The 18,768-nt window shown below is 38.7% G+C and overlaps 1 protein-coding gene across 5 annotated transcripts in view; it reads right to left on the bottom strand.

Annotated features, from left to right (window-relative positions):
- WDSUB1 (WD repeat, sterile alpha motif and U-box domain containing 1) overlaps positions 1-18,716 on the bottom strand; it is a 39,613-nt gene extending 20,897 nt beyond the window's left edge. The window contains exons 1-8 of one of the 5 annotated variants that reach the window (XM_040971606.1): positions 18,295-18,705; positions 15,972-16,156; positions 12,112-12,201; positions 8,354-8,447; positions 3,709-3,742; positions 2,395-2,435; positions 2,207-2,313; positions 1,341-1,520 (exon numbers count right to left, since the gene is read on the bottom strand). In XM_040971606.1, the coding sequence (XP_040827540.1) occupies positions 1,341-1,520; positions 2,207-2,313; positions 2,395-2,435; positions 3,709-3,742; positions 8,354-8,447; positions 12,112-12,201; positions 15,972-16,156; positions 18,295-18,692 (1,129 nt within the window). In that variant the 5' untranslated portion in view covers positions 18,693-18,705. Of the gene's footprint in view, positions 1-1,340; positions 1,521-2,202; positions 2,314-2,394; positions 2,436-3,708; positions 3,743-8,353; positions 8,448-12,111; positions 12,202-15,971; positions 16,157-18,294 lie in introns of all 5 variants that reach the window. The other 4 variants (XM_040971605.1, XM_040971604.1, XM_040971607.1 and 1 more) reach the window with 4 other exon arrangements.
- Between the last annotated feature and the right edge of the window lie 52 nt (positions 18,717-18,768).

Below are 18,768 nucleotides of genomic sequence, written 5' to 3' on the forward strand. Positions count from 1 at the left end.
CATGCACTTATATGACCAACCAATTCCAATCCTAATTATATACACATGAAAACTGAAAATAGATGCCCACACAAAAATCTGTACATAATTGTTCATAGCAGTGTTCATAAGAGCAAAAAAACAAAACACAAATCCCATCAACTGATGAATAAACAAATACAGTGGGATTTTGTGCAGTGGGATAAAACTTATACAGTGGGATTTTAATCCTAAATGGGAATGAAACACTAAAATATGCCCAACATGAATGAATCTCAAACATGCTAGGGGGCCAGGTATGGTGGCCTAGCAGCTAAAGTCCTTGCCTTGCATGCACCAGGATCCCATATGGTCACCAGTTCTAACCCCGGTGCCCCCACTCCCCATCCAGCTTCCAGCTTGTGGCCAGGGAAAGCAGTCAAGGATGGCCCAATGGCTTGGGACCCTGTGCCCGTGTGGGAGATGCAGAAGAGGCTCCTGACTTCTGGCTTCGGATTGGCTCGGAAGATCTTCCTGTCTGTCTCTCCTTCTCTCTGTGTATCTGACTTTGCAAAATAAATAAATGAATCTTAAAAAAAAAAACATGCTAGGTAAAAAGAAGCCATAGAGTATCTGTTTTCACATGTGTGAAATGTCAACAGTAGGCAAATAGGTAGAGACAAAAGGTAGATTAGCAGTTCCAAGGCCAGAGAGCAAAGAGTACAGTGAGTGACTGCTAAGCTGTAGGGTATTCTTCCAGGGTGTTAAATGTGTTCTGAAATTAGATAAATTTTATGGGCTATGAATTATATTTCAATTTGTTTTGTAAACTACAATTATGGGGTGGGCTTAGTTACCCAAGGAAATGCTATATAACATTTCCTTTTCCCTAACCTAATAAAAAATATACATTCCTTTTATATAAATGTGTACACCAGAGTAATTCCAATGCTAGAATATTAAGAAACTGAACAAAACTAAAGCAGCTTCAGATTATAAAGTCATTAAAAAAATACTATTTTCTGGGCCCGGCGTGGTGGTGCAAGTGGTTAAGGTCCTCGCCTTGCACACCCGGGATCCCATATGGGAGCCGGTTCTAATCCTGGCAGCCCCGCTTCCCTTCCAGCTCCCTGCCTGTGGCCTGGGAAAGCAGTCGAGGACAGCCCAAAGCTTTGGGACCCTGCACCCGCGTGGGAGACCCGGAAGAGGCTCCTGGCTTCGGATCGGCATAGTATCGGCCAGTTGCGCTCACTTGGGGAGTGAATCATCGGACGGAAGATCTTCCTCTCTGTCTCTCCTCTCTGTATATCCGCCTTTCCAATGAAAAAAAAATAATAAAAAATAAATCTTTAAAAAAAAATACTAATTTCTGCTAAACTTACCAATTTTCAAATCATCAGCCAGGCTTTCTTTGTTAAGATTCAACAGCTCTTTTCCATCAATGTTATTCATCTTGAAAATATCAACAAGGTCTTCCAAGCCCTGTGCACAAAGCCAGGAGGAGACATCCTCTTCTGACCAATCTTCAACAAACTGCTTAGGCTGCTCCTCCAGGCTCCTTGCTTAACAAGCAACACACAAAAAGGCAAATGAAGTAATATCAAATAAAAAGTATTTCTTTTGTAAACATTTCTATTCTAAATTATATAAAATAGATAAAATTTCCCTAAATTTGAATTTTATCATCTTAACTTCCTTCTAAGATATTAATAAGATAATTATTAAGCTAATGACATTGCTAACAATATTACTTAATAGTATCCCTTTAACAGCACAGTAAATGCTATTCTTTTGGAACTTTTTTATTGTATAAAATTTATGTCAGTAAAAATATTCTATTTGCTCTGTCTTCTGCATAGCAGCCTCACCATTTGGTTAATTACAACAACAATACAAATAAAACTCCTAAATTATGCACAAATGTTGCTAGAGAGGATTGAAAACAAAAACAAAATACAACTGCAGCTTCTTTTCTGTTCTCAAGACATATTTAACTAAAAAAAAGAAAAATAATTCAAAGAGCCTGCACCACCATGAGCCTTGTGAGACAAACATGCACCCAAGCATGTATCAACGACTAACAGAGGCCGACTACTTTGAACATGAGCTTCTCAACAATGTTTGTGTTGAATTACATATGAATGCAGTCTTCATACTGAGAAAAAAAGCAATGTCAGTTATGTGTCTGAAGACTTACTGAATATGAAGAGCGGGGTTGAGTTGGATTAAGTATGATGTCCTTACTAACCTTGGCCAAGTGTTTCCAGGTCAAACTGCCAGATGTTCACAGTTTTGTCCATTGAACCAGTAGCAAGTAGGAGGGTATCAGGCGCAAAGGCACAAGTGGTGACATATCTAGTTTTTAAAAACAATAATTACTTATCTTCTAATTTTTAAACTAGCCAATCATTAGAATAAAGGGGGTTCAGTTCAGACCTGGTGTGTTGAGTCAACGTGTGAAGAATACTCTCAGTATTCTGAAAAACAATGAAAAAAACTCCACATTTACTCAGATAAGAATAACATTGATGATCAAAACTCACTTGACATGAATGGTTTATATGCTGTATTTATTCTAATTTATTATTTATAACTAAATGGCATCCATTGTAATATTTCTAGGTACTTTGCTTTTTCATTATCTGCATACTGCTACTCATATCTTTTTACAAATTCTGTGGATAGTCACACTACTGTGGATAGCAAAGCATTAAGAATGAACTATTTTTATTGCAACAATTATGTTGAAATTCCTAACATAAGGCTGTGCACAGGATGTCAAACACTATTTGATATGTACCAAACGATTTAATTTTAAACTTGTCATCAAAAACACACAGGGCATGGTGGTAAGTTTATGAAAAGGGTGCCACAGAAATCATAAGGTGGATCAAGTCCATTTCATTAAACGATATAATGACAGAAACTTTACAAAATTCCTTGAGTTATATATACACACATATATCAAACAAAGCTATAAACTAAAAAGCACAAACACATACTATATGATAAATATACCCAATGTTGCCATTATGTGTATATAACTACAACTCATTCTATTAAGAACATTTAATAACTATAACTACTTTTGTGAATGTAAAATATTATGAAAAGGTCAAGAGAAATATTAAATATATATTTCATAAAATTAGATTGAATTACCTACTGGATCCTGTTATATATTGATGATTTATAACTCCATTTGCAAGCATAGTTACAAACTGAATTGCATTACTATATGGCTCCACTCAACACTCATTTCTCTTGGTGAATACTACTCCTGTTATCAGGCGCTCACTTTCTGCAAACTCGGGCAACCTGATTTTTGCCCACATGGATTCACCAGAAAATAGTGTTTTTCTAGGCCCAGGATAACTTAATCTTTCTTATGCCAGTCTCTAACCTTCTCTAAAATTCCATGAATTGTCATCCACTTTCAACCATACTCTCTGAAAACACAGACATAAACCTTCACAAACATTTAATAAGTGACTGCATCAATTTTTTGGATTCTGGTGCTCAACCAATCTTCTAGATTCAGACTCAAAATACACCCATCTAAAAATTGTTATTTAATAATTCCAAAGAAGTATTTACTTGCATATCAATTTCAGCACTTACAAAAATGTATATTTTATACATTTTGGCACACTAAAAAGAAAACATATGTTTTTATATTATATCTTCCTAAATTTAAAATATTCTAAAAATAATTTATGTAAGTTACACAGAAGATTTTGAAATACTTACAATATCATATACTATGACAGATTTATCCACTGATCTTTGAAAGAAAAGAAAATAAGTGAGAAATTCCATAAAGAAATTATAATACTTCTATACATAATATTTTTCTAGCATTTCAGTATCTTTTTTAGAAAATACTGAAATAGTGAAGTACAAATACTGAGAAAAAGTCTCTTACAGTCCACCTGTAATAAATTTGAGTTAGGCAATCTACACAATATATTAAATTTATCAAAAAACTATTTAAAGCAGCAGCTTATGCTATTTATACTACATGGCCATAACAGTACCAGCATCTATGATACATAATTATGACACAATTTCATATCAAGTTAGTAACAAAGAAGCAGTACAAGGAAAAGCTATTACTTGTTATATGTTACATGGTTTTATTCCTCATAATACTTTGCTTGAAGGATACAGCTATGTCTTCACTACTTATCAATTAATGTATGTCTTGACCATGACCATTAATGCAAATTATAGTTATAAACTTAATGTTAACTGCATGGCTTCCTTTAATGTACAAACACTAAAAGTTGTCCGCTGAGGTTAATCTTCCAAGGAACAAAATCATCTTGCAAAAAAAATACAACAGCACTTAATTTAAAACACCAGATAAATATAAAATTATCTGCTGCTTTCCCTAATCTTAGAAGTAGTCTTTTTGCTACCTTGATACTGATGGTGAAAATAGTAATAATAAATCGGTAATATCAAAGCAAACGCTCTCTAAATAATATCTGTACTATCACTACAAGGTAGGAACTAGAGTGACACCAATCAGAAGGCATGAAATTCATTCCATGCTCAGTAGGTCCTCCAACATTCATCATATAAAAATGACTATAAAATCAATGTTATAAGTTCAGAATAGTAATTACACTTTAAGAATTTAAATGCAGAGACCATCACGGCATAGAGGGGAAAGGCACGACACAGGACTTGGCATCCATATTGGCGAAGTCCATGTGCTGGCTACTTGTAAAGGAGCTCCTGGATGTTGGCCTGGGCAAAGCAGAGGAGAACAGCTCTAACACTGGGGCCCCTCCCACTCATTTAGCAAGCCCAGGAAAAAGCTCCTGGGTCCTGACGTTGGCCTTGGTCAGCCTGGGACATTTGGCCACTTGAGCAGAGAAATCAGCAGATGGAAGATCTGTTTTTCCCTCCATCAATCAAATCAATAGTCTTTTATTTAAAAAAGTTCAAAGTAAAATGTATAAAATAGGATGCAATACATTCTGGATTTTTAAAAAGTTATGGCCTTAAACATTCTGTCCAAAATGCAACTTGAAATAACATTAATAGCTAACATTACTTGAGTATATACACTAGACATAATACACTTGAGTATACTAGACATAATTTCTTGAGTATATACACTAAACATAATAAACACTATCTGTCCCTAGATTCTCCAAAGTATAAGCTATTATTTCTGGAGTAACTATAATTCTTGAGGAAAATTCCACTGGTTCTGGGTATCCTTAAAACAACTGCTAAGGAATGACGTCAGCAAGCTAGGGGACTAGGACTTCCCAGTACTCATTCCAAAAAACATCAGTCTGAACAACTATCCACGCATGAAAATACTCTAATAAGGAAACCAACTAGCCACAGCAACATGACTGGGAATCAGGAGCAAATTACTTTTTTTTAAAGGTTAAAAAATGCTTATGAAGGACTATTTTAATAGCACGGGGAAAATTAGTGGGTAGGAATTTGGGAAGCGGGTACAGAAATCCCACACTCTATGGAACTGTACCATATAATTCAAATTTTAAAGAAATAAATAAATTACAATATCAAAAATGTTAATTAAAAAGAGTGAATGCGAGGCACAGAGAAGGTGGGGGAACTAAGTGGGAGGAGGGATGGGTTATGTTCTTGGACCTGTACTGTGAAACACATGTCATTTGCTCACTTTATATAAATAAAAGAACCTGTAAGAGTTTGGTACAGTTGCAGGATATAAAATCAACACATAAAACTCAACAGCCTATGCATACAAAAAAACCAAAAACCAAAAACCAAACAAACAAAAAAGCACCAAACCTCCAAGGCTTGGAAAGAACTTGTAAGTACAGTATGATTCACATTAGCTGGAAAAAATTTTTAAATACCTTGGAATAAATTTACCAAGGATGTAAGGGATCACTACCAGGAAAATCACAAAGTTAAAGGAACAGAAGACATCAAAATATGGAAAAACCTACCATGTTCATAAACTGGTAGAACTAATATCACATTGTCCACCCCAACTACTCAAAATAATTTAGATTCCTTGTGATCCCAATCAAAATACTTTTGATATATTTCTCAGGTCTAGAAGAGATCATGACACAATGCATAGAAAAACAGAAGAATTTTTGGACTTGGTGGGTATTTTGGAGTTTGAGTTTTAGATTTTCAGGTTAGGGATACTCAATCTGTACCTCCTTTTATGTGCACATTCACAACTGGCAGAAAGCTAGATGCATATGACAACCATCAATATCTGATTAACATACATTAATTTCGTCAAATAAGCTGTCTCTCAAACCAACAGAAAGGAATCTATTTTCTAAATGTTCCACTGATTTAAATTACAGGTCAAGAGAGGACTACTGTAAATGTAATCCAAATAATAAACTAATAATATTTGTAATCCAAATAAACTATCTTTTGAGATGAAAAGAGCCACACCTAAAATAACTGCAACATAACTGATAATTTGACTAACTGAATGGCAAGAATTGGCAAATATAGAGAAAAGGGGCTGGTGTTGTGGCACAGAGGATTAAGCCAGTAGCTGTGATGCCACCATCCCCTAGCAAAGGGCTGATTCCAAGTTCTGCCTGCTTCCGATCCAGCTTCTTGGCATAGCCTGGGAAGCAGGAGAAGATGGCCCAAGTGCAAGGTGTCTGCCACCCACAGAGGAAATCCAGATGGCTTTCAAAACTCCTGCCCTTGGCCTGGCACAGCCCTGGCTGTTGAGACCATTTGAGAGTAAACAAGAGAATGGAAGATCTCTTTCTGTCCTTACTCTGTCACTGTCTTTGAAATAAATACAAAACAAACATTTTAAAACAACAGCAACAATAGTATATTGAAAAGAACTATTAAATTTCATGCATATCTTGAATGAGGTCAAGGATGCTGTGAAGAACCATGAACTTGGACTAGAATGCAACCATCCAAGATTAGACAAGAAAATTTAGGAAATCCAGTAGCAAGGAAGAAAAAAAAAATAAGTATTCAAAAGAATAGAAAGTCATTGAACCCTGCTGCCATGTCCTAAACCAATGACTTTATAAGCTAAGGTTTTCAATAAAAGCCCAGATTGAAAATTTCAACAGAAAAAGAAAAATCACAGTAAGTGACACACTGGACTTAAAAATATAGCCAGATAAGACTTCTAGAGGAAAAAAATGAAAAAAATAAGCAAAACTAAGAATTCTAGGATCTAATAAAACTTCTCTCTAAAGCCTACAATAATCACATTTCATAATGAAAGCATTCCCCTTACCAAGAAAGAACCATAGAAGGATGCCTGCCATCAATTACTATTTGTGCTACCCTGGTATCAGCTAGCCAGTTCAGAAAGGCACAGAAGCCAAAGGTGTAAGAATCCTGTACACAGAAACTTCCAACTAAGGAACTCCTAAGGTCTGAGAGGTCCTCCTCTGTTCATCTCCTCACAGACACACCTGCTTGAATAGCCAGTCACCCATAAATCCCTCTGCCGCAGAGCCACCACATGCCTGGTTTTAATGACAGCAAGAAAAGATGCACTTTAAAAGGCAGGAAGGAAAGAGTTGTCCACCTCCTGTCTTAACAGCAAGCAGCATGTGCAGAATGTGCAGAAACATTCCCCTGGAAGGGAATATAGGCCACGCCTCAGTTCCAGGCCAAGAACCAACCCTTCCACAGTGAAGCCTAGTACCAGGCAGAGCAACCAGCTGAGCCTCTGAAATTGGGCTAGCCAGGCGGCCGAGGGACTGCCTCCTGCACCCCGCCAGTAATCTTGGGCAGCACAGTGCCAAGAAAGCTCCACAGACAACGACCTTTCTATAGGCATATTATCCAATCACTTGGAAAGAGTTCAGCGTCATCTGGCAAAATAAACAGAAATTTCCATGATCCAGAAGTTCTATTCCTATGTATTTCTCTGCCAGAAATGCAGGCCCATGTACACCAAGAAATCAGTAACAGAATCTCTGATGCTTCTCTGCTGGAAGAGATCAGCAAGTCCCAGAACATTAACAGATTACACATTGTGCTATCTAGCTGCAGACGGGTATTTGTCACCTATGAAAATGAGCAAACCACACCTATGCAAAGCAGTAAGAGCAAATCTCGAAAGCACAGTCATAATGCTGAGTGAAGGAAGCCTGACAAAATAATTCATACTGCACAATTTGTTTTAAAGCAGTTTAAAATTTTAACAAACTACACAGCATTTGATCCAATGTGTCACCAAAAAGGAGCAGTGGCAAAGAGAAGGCATCAGAGGCAGAATCAGCAATATTGTCTTTTCTGGCCTGAGAAATAGCTGCCTTGCTCCATTCTCGTCATCATAGCAATTCAGCATACTATTTTCCCATGTGGTTTCCCATAAGTCTGTTCCTTTTCATGTCAAAATGATTCAATAAGTAAAATGGCTTACCCTGAGACTAGCATCTGCCCATCATGGGAAAAAGCACAGGCCAGAACGGGAGCACAATGCCCACTGAGCGAACTTTTATATTTTAGCTCAAAACCTGCAAATAACAAGGAGAGAGAAACCTGTAACCTGACAATTTCAATCTACATTTAAACCAAAATGACTTCACTTATTTACTCAGTAATCTGTGAGCGGCTGCAGGACACATCAATTGCCAACCCCCATACTGTTCAGGTATCTATACACACAAGGAAGTAAAATGTAGTGTGTTTAGTGGTTGCAAAACCTCAGTAACAGATGGAAGAAGCACTATGTTTAGAGATAATTTTTTTCCTAAAAAAAGAAATAATTTCAAACAGTACCACAATTTTAAGAGCTGACAGCAAGATAATCAATTGTACAAAACTAAAAAACCAAATGCTTTAACTTTTAAAAATCTGACATTAGCAGAACACTGTCTTGTTCTGTAAATGAAAAATCATCAATAGTAATCCCCACATCTTTAATTCCAACAAATCTTCAAAATATTCCTATGAAGTATAACATGAATTCTTAGGCTGGCTAAAATTACTGAAAATAAATGCAATAACTATTTTAAAGGTAAGTAAGAGGAATTCAATATATACTGGCAACAACATACAAAATATTACTACAAACTAAGCCTGAGGGAAGGCAAGGAAATAAGTGAAATCTGCAAACACGTCAGCACAAAACAAAATCTGTTCTGAAGTGGCTCCTGATGAAGACAGCCAGCATTAGAAACAAAAATGTCGTTAGAGCAGCAAAAGTTTCAAGTTCAAAACAGAAAAAAAAAATGATCTGAAAGTACAGATATGAACATTAGAGCCACCGTGCTAAGTGCCAGAAAGACATAAAAAAAACTTCAAAGGACTTATCATTCTAATAATGAAACAAAGGAGAAATATTAAGCTGTAAACAAAACAAAGACAATAAATTTGCAACATGCCTAAAGAAACAGAACATATTCTCAAATATTTGACTCAAATGACCAGCTAGTCTCACACAAACAAGAAAGTCAAAATATAAAGTGTAAAGAAAAAGAAACACCTTATAAAAAGGCTAAATATAAATTGAACATTTACAACCTATTATGTACTTTTTAAAAAAGAGTGTGAAAATATTTTGCAAACAAAGACATTTTTTTGAACCATGAGTCAAAACAGCCATATATGTGCCTGCAATTATTGTTGCTTAGCAGGAAAAGCAGAAGGAAGAACCTGGACAGAACAGCTCACCACCAGTCACATAGGGAAAAAATTACTAATTATAATCAAACAGGAAACTTCATTTCCACTTGAAAAACAATGTACTTATTTCCTGCTAATACAAATGCTCTTCTCTGTACACTAGTAGAATCAGAACAAAAATGTAGTTTATGATTTAACTAAAGCTCATTAGGAACATGTAATATTATGAAGCATCTGAATGAAGAAGGTCAATGACTACAAAATTTCAAACTCCCCATTAAATCAACAAGCAAGTGATTCATAAGTGCAGGTGATGAACACGAGAAAGGGACCATCAGCACATCAGAAACAGAAACCAGTTCTGGCAGGGCAGGAAGCAGATTACTCAGACAAATGGCAACAGAAGGGTAACAACTCCAAGGTCAAAGCCAGGGTCACCATCCTGATCCAGCTAACAAGGACTATCACCAACCAGGAAAAGGGGGCATTAGGAGGACACAGAGAACACAGCTGGCACAGGGAGTGTCAACCCAAAGCCAGTGTAATGAACACTCTTCTCTTCCTCCTATCCTACCCCAAGCAGTTTGTGGAAGACAGGGGCTCAACCAAAGACAAAACTTTTCTAAAGAAAATAATGACTGCATAAGCCATTATAGGGCCAGACAGGCACCGATCACGTCATCCTCAGCTCCTTCCTACCTCTTCACCCTAAAGAGTTAGCAACAAAGAACCTATCAACACACAGCTTTCAAACACACGACTGTCTTGTTCTGTAAAAAAATGACTGGAGGGGCTAGTGTGGTGGCCTAATCCTCTACCTGCAGTGCCAGCACTGGCATCTCATATGGGTGTCAGTTCAAGTTCTAGCTGATCCATTTCTAATCCAGTTCCCTGATTATGACATGGGAAAGGCAGCAAAGGTTGAACCAAGACCTTAGGACCCAGGAAAGAAAGTCTTGGCTTCCAGGTTCCTATCAGCTCAGCTCCAGCTGTTGCAGCCATTTGGGGAGTGAACCAGTGAATGGAAGATCTTTCTCTCTCCTTCTCTCTCTGTAAAATCTACTTTTCAGAACCCAGCACGATTGTCTAGTGGCTGAATCCTTGATATGCACGCCCAGGATCCCATATGAGCACCAGTTTATGTCCAGGCTGCTCCACTTTCTATCTACCTCCCTGCTTATGGCCTAGGAAAGCAGTGGAGGATGGTCCAGAGCCTTGGGACCCTTGCACCTGCATGGGAGACCTGGAAGAGCTCCTGGCTCTTGGCTTCAGATCAGCTCTGTCCATACCATTGCAGCTAGTTGGGGAACGAACCAGTGAACAGAGGATCTTTCTCTGTACCTCCTTCTCTCTATATATCTGCCTTTCCAATGAAATCTTTTTTAAAAAAAAACCTGCCTTTTAAGTAAAAACAGGTAATTCTTTAAAAAGCTATTTGAAAGAGCTAAAGTGAGACATACAAATATTGTCCATCTGCTGGTTCACTCCCTTAGAGGGTCACAATGGCCAGGGGTGGGCAAGCCAAAGCCAGGAGCCACAAACTCCATGAGGGTCTCCCACAGGGGTGGCAGGAGCCCAAAAATTGGCCATCCTCTGCTGCTTTTCCTAGGCCATTAGCAGGAGGCTGGATCAGAAATGAAGCAGCCAGGACACGAAACAGTGCCCAGATGGGATGCAGGCATCACAGATGCCAGTTTTACCTGATATGCCACAACATTGAGCCCTCATTGTTTAGTTCTTAATACACAGAAAACACTAAGAATCAGGAGACATTAGAAGGTAGCAAAATGAAACAGCAAGACCAGGCTAAAGGGAAAAAGGCCCAAGAACAAAGATGATCTAGAAACAGAAGGAAACTTAGAAACAAAATAACAAAAACCTAATAGCCTCGAAGTTTTAAGATCTAATCTACACTGTAAACGGCCTTATGGAAAGGAGAGGAGGAAGAGCTTTTAAAAATTGGCAATGTGACGTTGAGATAAAAAATTCAAAAGAACATTAGAAAAAAAGCTGAGAATTTTCCCATAAAGCAGAAAGAAAATCTGCAAGAGAAACCTAGGGAGAAAGAAAGAATCATTCAAGAGGTCTGCCTACTGAAGTGACATTGAGTCAAGAAAAGCAGGGAAGAGAGACAGGAAACCACCAAGTCAACCACAGAAAGGCACACATCTGAAAAGGAAGAACAAGGCTTCCTGACTGAGAGGGTCACCTGAGGAATGAAGCAAAGACCCCACCACCTGTCAAAAACTAAGTCAATCAGCACAAAGACAGTGGCACATCGTGTTTACCAAAACTCAAAGTCAACATGTCAGCTGAAAGCACATCAACTGAAGAGTGGTTCAGGGGAGGGCAAGGCGTATGTGTGGTGTGACAGGGTAAGGCAGAATCAACAGTCAGCACCACATTTTTTATTCATGTGTATGAATTTGATTAGAAGTTTCTGAAAATGTTTCCATAATCATTTTCAGATACCCAGAGTATAGTATACCAAAAACTAAGAACAAAGTTTCTCTACATCACAGAATTTCAGAGAGGTATTAATTGAACACATACCTAAGATACGCGTAGAAACGATCCAAATTTTGACTTGGCAGTCCTGACCACATGATGCCAATCGAAAAAACTGAGGGCACTGTTCTCCACCTAAAAATGTAAATTTATGTTAAAATAATTAAAATATATAAACACAAAACTTTCAATTTCTTACAGTGAGTTTCATTAATACAATTCACTTAATGTTCTCCAGAAACATGAATTAACCTACCCCCATCTAAACAATGGTTAACGACTTATTTACCTTCTACTAAAAATAAAATTTAAAGCTGCAAGGCCTAATTTTAGCTACTAGAAGAGGATATCTTCCAAAGCAAGTTTAGGGTTTGTAGGGCTAGCACTGATGAGAAAAATTAGAAAGTCAGTCATGATTCAATTTAACTTTTTTTTTAGCACATATCGATTTTTTAAAGTTCAGTCTACAATTTACATAGAATAATAATGGGAACTTTTCTTCTATTTGTTTTAATTGAGATATATGCAAGAATTATCCAAAATAACATCAGATCAGCCCATTTGGTAGGAAGTAGTATTACAATTAAGAGAAAGCAATCAAACTTGGCTCCCTAAAATCCACTCAGCAGTTTATGTTACTTAGGTAATTTCAGTGTATTATTACAAATCTAGTAGATTAGCTTCTTAAATACTTGGGAGTAAACACTGATATCACCTTGATGTTACATGCATCCCACCCTGTAACAGGATGCTGCTGCACCATAAGAACACAGCACACATCTAAAGAAAGTAACCAAGAAATCTCCTTTCCATCTGAAGATTGCAGTCTGTTTCACAAACACTTAGCAAACTGACCTACACTTGGGTAGGTCAAGTTTTTCCTATGAGCTCTGTCTTATAGAGAGCTTGTATACTTTACTAACGTATATAACATTCACATTCATTTCACTGGAAGGCTGAGATAGGCCCCTGATTTCAACAGCATTTTGGTTTTACAGCAGTTTCAGCCACAATGTTAACTTTTTTCAGATATCTTGATGAACTTACGTCAGTCATTCCAGTGATCACTCTTTTTATTTATTTATTTACTTTCTAATAAGAACTGCAGCAGGACAGTGAGCTCCCCACTGCCTGGTTCACGCTGGCAATGTCCACAACGTCTGAATCCTGAGTCCAGAGCCAGGAATTCAGTCTGGATTTCCCCTGAGAACCATCACTGTTGCTTCCAAGAGGAGCTGTGGGATGCTAACCTAGGGATTCCCACACTGATAAAGGATACAGGTGCCTTGCCAGGCAGACTTGACTTTCACTCTACTAAGTCTTTGTAGGGCTGTAGGGCTAAATGCTCAACAAAAAGAAGCTAACAACAATATATGTATTAAATTTGGTCAGGAAAGCCATCTTTTTAATTGTGTTGACTACATGGTTTATAATTAATTCTGATGTTTCAGTAATTAGAATTCAGCTAGAACAAGGAAAATTTATATTTTAAAATGTACTGTTTGGGGCCTGGCAGCATGGCCTAGCAGCTAAAGTCCTCGCCTTGGACACACCAGGATCCCATATGGGTGCCAGTTCTAATCCCAGCAGCTCCATTTTCCATCCAGCTCCCTGTTTGTGGCCTGGGAAAGCAGTCAAGGACAACCCAAAAGCCTTGGGACCCTGCACCCGTGTGGGTTACCCGGAAGAGGTTCCTGGTTCCTGGCTTCAGATCGGCACAGCACCAGCCGTTGTGGTCACTTGGGGAGTGAATCATCAGATGGAAGATCTTCCTCACTGTCTCTCCTCCTCTCTGTATATCTGACTTTATAATAAAAATAAATTTTTAACAAAAAAATGTACTGTTTGACAACTAAATACTGGAAATCTACTTTGCCCAGGAAAACTAAAGTTGTAACATAGTTGAATCCCAGCTTTATTTATCAGTTAAAAGCCAGAGTTCATTTATCTCCAGAGGCAAACAAGAATATATTTGAACAAAAACAGTCACTATGTCATCATATTCCCACACATAACATCAAATCAAACAGTAACAAACTAAAGATATATGTACTTGGGCCCGGTGCAATGGCTCAATTGGCTAATATTCCCCCCCGCCTTCCAAGGATTGGGATCATCTATGGGCACTGGTACATGTCCAGACTGCCCCTGTATCACTTATATCAAGCTCCCAGCTTATGGCCTGGGAAAGCAGTGGAGAATGGCCCAAGACCTTGAGACCCTGAGCCATGTGACAGACCTGGAGGAGGCTCCTGGCTATGGACTGGCTCAACTCTAGCCATTGCAGCCACTTGGGGGTGAACCAGCACATGGAAAATATTTGTCTTTCCTTCTGTTTGAAAATCTGCCTTTCCAATAAAAATAATCTTTTGAAAAATAAAATGTATGTAGTTTCATCTTTTAAGTAGGTGCTATACTTCCTCTAAGAACTGCTTAAAAAAAAAAATCCAGCATTGTAGAGCAGCACGTTAAGCCATGTTTGTGATATCAGTGTCACTTTATCAGAGTGCCAACTGGAGTCTCCAAACTGCTCCACTTTCAATCCAGCTCCTTACAATGCATCTGGGATAGCAGTGGAAGATGGCCCAGTGCTTGGGCCCTTGCCACCCATGTAAGAGACCTGGATGGAATCCCAGGCTTCTGGTTTCACCTGACCCAGCAATGGTCACTGTGTACACTTGGGGAGTGAACCAGGAGTTGGAAGATTTTTTTCTCTATCTCACCCTACCACTCTTTTTAACAGAGAAAACTTTAAATAAGATATTAAACAATATCCAGACAAATAAACATATACTTCTAGCATGTGATACTTCAGTAAGTACTGCCCTAAACACACAATTGTCAAAAGAGAATATTAAGAATTTTGTGCTTTCAATGCATAACAAATGTTTTCTTAGGTTGTAGTAGAAGAGAAACAGAATTGGAGAGGAGTCATTCTCAACAACATCAACCCTTTATTCCTACATTACATCTGCACTGGAAACAACATAATTCTGAAACCTTGTGCCTTTTTCTTCCAGCCTATTGTTGCGTATTCTATGTCTTACAATTTGCAATTTTCATTAAACATTTCCAATTCTGAATTTATAAAAAGACTGTATGAAAAACGTACTTCAATTCTGAAATGGACATCTGAAGTAAAACACAACATAAGGCTGAAAATGATGAATTTAGTGCAGTGGGATGAGGCTCATCTGAAGAGATTTTTCAGAGAAAATGAAAAGATGACTAAGGAGTAAGCAAGATGAAAGATAAAAGGGCCATATTACAAAAGGAAACATTCAAAGAATCAAAGGTGGCAAAAGAGAATGCATGACAGCAAGAATGATGTGAGATGAGGGCAAAACAAACTTACAGACTTTGCTTTTAGGATTTGGCCTTTTATCTAAGTTAACCACACTGAACCAGTCACTGACGGATCTGAGCTCAGGAGATGCCAATGTGATCTTGTCCGTCTGCAGCCTGGACCAGTGCTGCCTGCTAACAGAAGGACTGAGACACACACACCTACCCAACACCTGCAATGTGTCTTATTCAAATAGATATAGTTCTAATATGCATATTGGATTTCAAAGGTTTAGTACAAAAAAGGGTGAAACATCTCATTAATAACTTCCATTAGTCTTAATTATCAAGGTATTACTGGGTAAAAATGCATTCAAATTAATTTCATCTAGAAATTTTAATTTACCTATGCATTACATTGCTAGAGAGAGCAACAGCTTGGTGACAAAACTGCAGGGGTCAAAGGTAGAACTTCCATTCTAACACAGAAAATGAAAACAAAAAGGAATAAATAGAAAGTCCTTTTCACTAATGATGAAATGAAAATGAGTGAAAGAATAAAAAGTCACATGCAAATTACAAACAGGAAACTCTTGTACTAAAAAGAGTAAAATACGAACCAGAAACTGGCTGTGAGGAAAAATCGCAGCAGGTAACTCCAAGATCATGTGCCTTTTCGCTATGCAGGCATCTCATTTTATCATCCCACACTGTTAAGTCTCCACACGAGGAGCCAGTGATAAAGAGGCTTCCATTAGGAGAAAACGCACACGCCACCAAGGAGCCATCCTTAACACTGCCACATCTGAAAGAGAAGCAAAAAAGGATCTTCACTGCAGAACACCCTTCTCTATCACAGTGGCGAACCGCAGCCTGACAGCAGAAAAGGAGTATAAAGGGCTACCACAGAAACTCAGAGCAAGGGCAGCTGACATCCATTACGTATCACTTACATGTTATTAACAGAGATGCTTCCCAAAAGTAAAGGAAGACCACCTAACATGCTTAAGCCTAAATTACGGGGCTCCAAACTAAAGTTTTCCAGGTCTATATTTTGCAAATGGCAACTTAAGATAAAAACACTAAAATTTATAAAACTTTCAATACAGTGAGTTAGTCGTAGCATTGCAGGTTCAGCTGTCACTGGTAACACCCATTTCCTGTGTCAAAGTCCCAGCTGGAGTCCCAGCTTAGCAGCTTCCCCATAACACATTCCTGGAGCCGGAAGATGATGGCTCAAGTGGCAGCATCCCTGGCACCCACGTGGGAAGCCCAGACAGTTCCCAGACCTTGGTCTCAGCCTGGCCCAGCCTTTGCTGTTGCAGGAATTTGGGAAGGAAACTAGTCATTGAAAAATATCTGTCATTCTGCCTTTCAAATACATAAAAATGTTAAAAACACTTTTAAAAATTACAAAATCAACTCTAGCTATAGAAAAAACAATACGAAACTTTTTACTGAAAAAGTTACTAGCATCAAATGTGCTTTGCTACTATATTAAAATCACTCAGATATAACAGTCAATGCCTTTCATTTTAAATGTGCTACAAAAAAGAAAATGTTGCTCAGAAGCGCAAGCAATTGGCCTCACAGTTAAGATCCTACAACAGGGGCCAACACAGTAGCATAACAGTCTTGAGTCCAGTTCATGTCCAGGCCACTCCACTTTGAATCCAGCTCCCTGCTCATGGCCTGGGAAGCAACAGAGGATGGCTGAAGCCCTTGGGACCTTGCACCCACATGGGAGAGCCAGAAGCACCTGGCTTCAGACTGACTCAGCTCCTGCCACTGAGACCATTTGGAGAGTAAACCAGTGGATGGAAGACTGGCCTTTCAAATAAAAATACATATTTTAAAAAACAGGCCTCCCACTAGAGTGCTTTAATTAAAGTCCCACATCGCTTCCAAATTCTAGCCCATTCTAAGAGGCAGCATGTGATGGCTCCAGTAATTGGGCTCCTGCTACACACATGGGAGAGCTGATTCACTTTAGCTTCCTAACTGAAGCCTGGCTTAGCCCCTGGCTACTGCGAGTGTGGAGAGTGAACCAACACTGTCTCTCAACGCAAAACAATCACACACACACACACACACACACAAACACACACACACAAACACACTTGCTCACGCTCTCTCTCATTCACTCTCTTCCCTCTAAAGACCTTAAACACACACCTGGCTAGAGTTGAGTGGGCTAGATCTGTGCTTGGGTATGATTTCAACAGAAATGGGCACAGGGAGGCTGTTTTAATTAGTAGCAATTTAAAAATGAATTGCTTTTCTTGCCACTCAACTATGCACTTAAAACAGTTAAAATAATAAATTTCATGTTACATACAGTTTACCACAATATAAGTAAAACATAAATGGTTATGATTTTAAGGTTGGTAAGATGGAGTACAACATTACCAGAATAAGTAAATCCACGTAGTCATTTCCCAAAAGAGCTTTTCAGGTGGGTTTTTAAAGCAATCAGTAACACTCCACCCCAGTAGGCACAAAGTTGGCTCCTCTGGGCTTGGGCTGCATCAGCAAGTATCCTCATCTGGGAAACAACTACCTCGCTTCACCAATCCACACCCAGCTCGACTTCATTACCTCATTAATATAGAAATGATAACCATTACTCTACTGCTAAGAACACCTGAGCCATGAGTGAGACAAAGCCTAGTTACTAAAGCTTATTCAAAAAAGTGCTTGCTTTGCCAATTCTTATAAACAAAAAAGCCTAACAAGATGACTCAGCTCTAAAAAATTGAAAATTTAAAGCACCTGCTTATTTTTCGACAACAGATTGAAGTATTTTCTCCTGTGCTTTGTGAAAACTGCCTGTTCCCTACCGCCATCCAAATATTTGGTGTTGCTTTGCCTTCCCCTCTGGGTTCCATCTTATTTTGTAGGTTATATTGTAAAAGCAAACCAGGATTTCAGTACTACTCTTACCTATATAACTTGTATGACTGTGTATTCCACAAAGCCACCGTTCCATCAGCTGCTCCCGAGGCCAGGCAGGTGGAGTCAGGGGAGAAGCGGCACACACGCACCGGGCTCCCGCCGGGCTGTTCCATCACTGCCAACGTCTGTCCGGTTTGAGTGTTCCAGAGGACAGTGGTGCCATCTGTGGAACAGGAAGCCAAGACGTGCCCTGAAGGGGAGAAGCAGCAGTAGTGCACGGCGTAGGAGTGGAGCTTCAAGGGCGAGTGCGGCAGTTCTGCGAAGTCCCCTAAGGAGTACAGGCGGATGGTTTTGTCCAAGGAGCAAGTGGCCAAGAGGGAAGAGGAGAAGGCACAGCAGTTGACATCATCACCGTGATCGGTCAACGTGTGAATGAGTTTCACCATATTCCTTACTTGATGTAAAATGGCCTGCAATTTAAAAACAGATAAAGGTAACTTCATCTGTAACTTAAGGGATCAA

The sequence above is a fragment of the Ochotona curzoniae genome, unplaced genomic scaffold, assembly GCF_017591425.1.
Source record: "Ochotona curzoniae isolate NIBS_2020 unplaced genomic scaffold, NIBS_Ocur_1.0 contig_2210, whole genome shotgun sequence".
In the NCBI taxonomy this organism is placed as follows: domain Eukaryota; kingdom Metazoa; phylum Chordata; class Mammalia; order Lagomorpha; family Ochotonidae; genus Ochotona; species Ochotona curzoniae.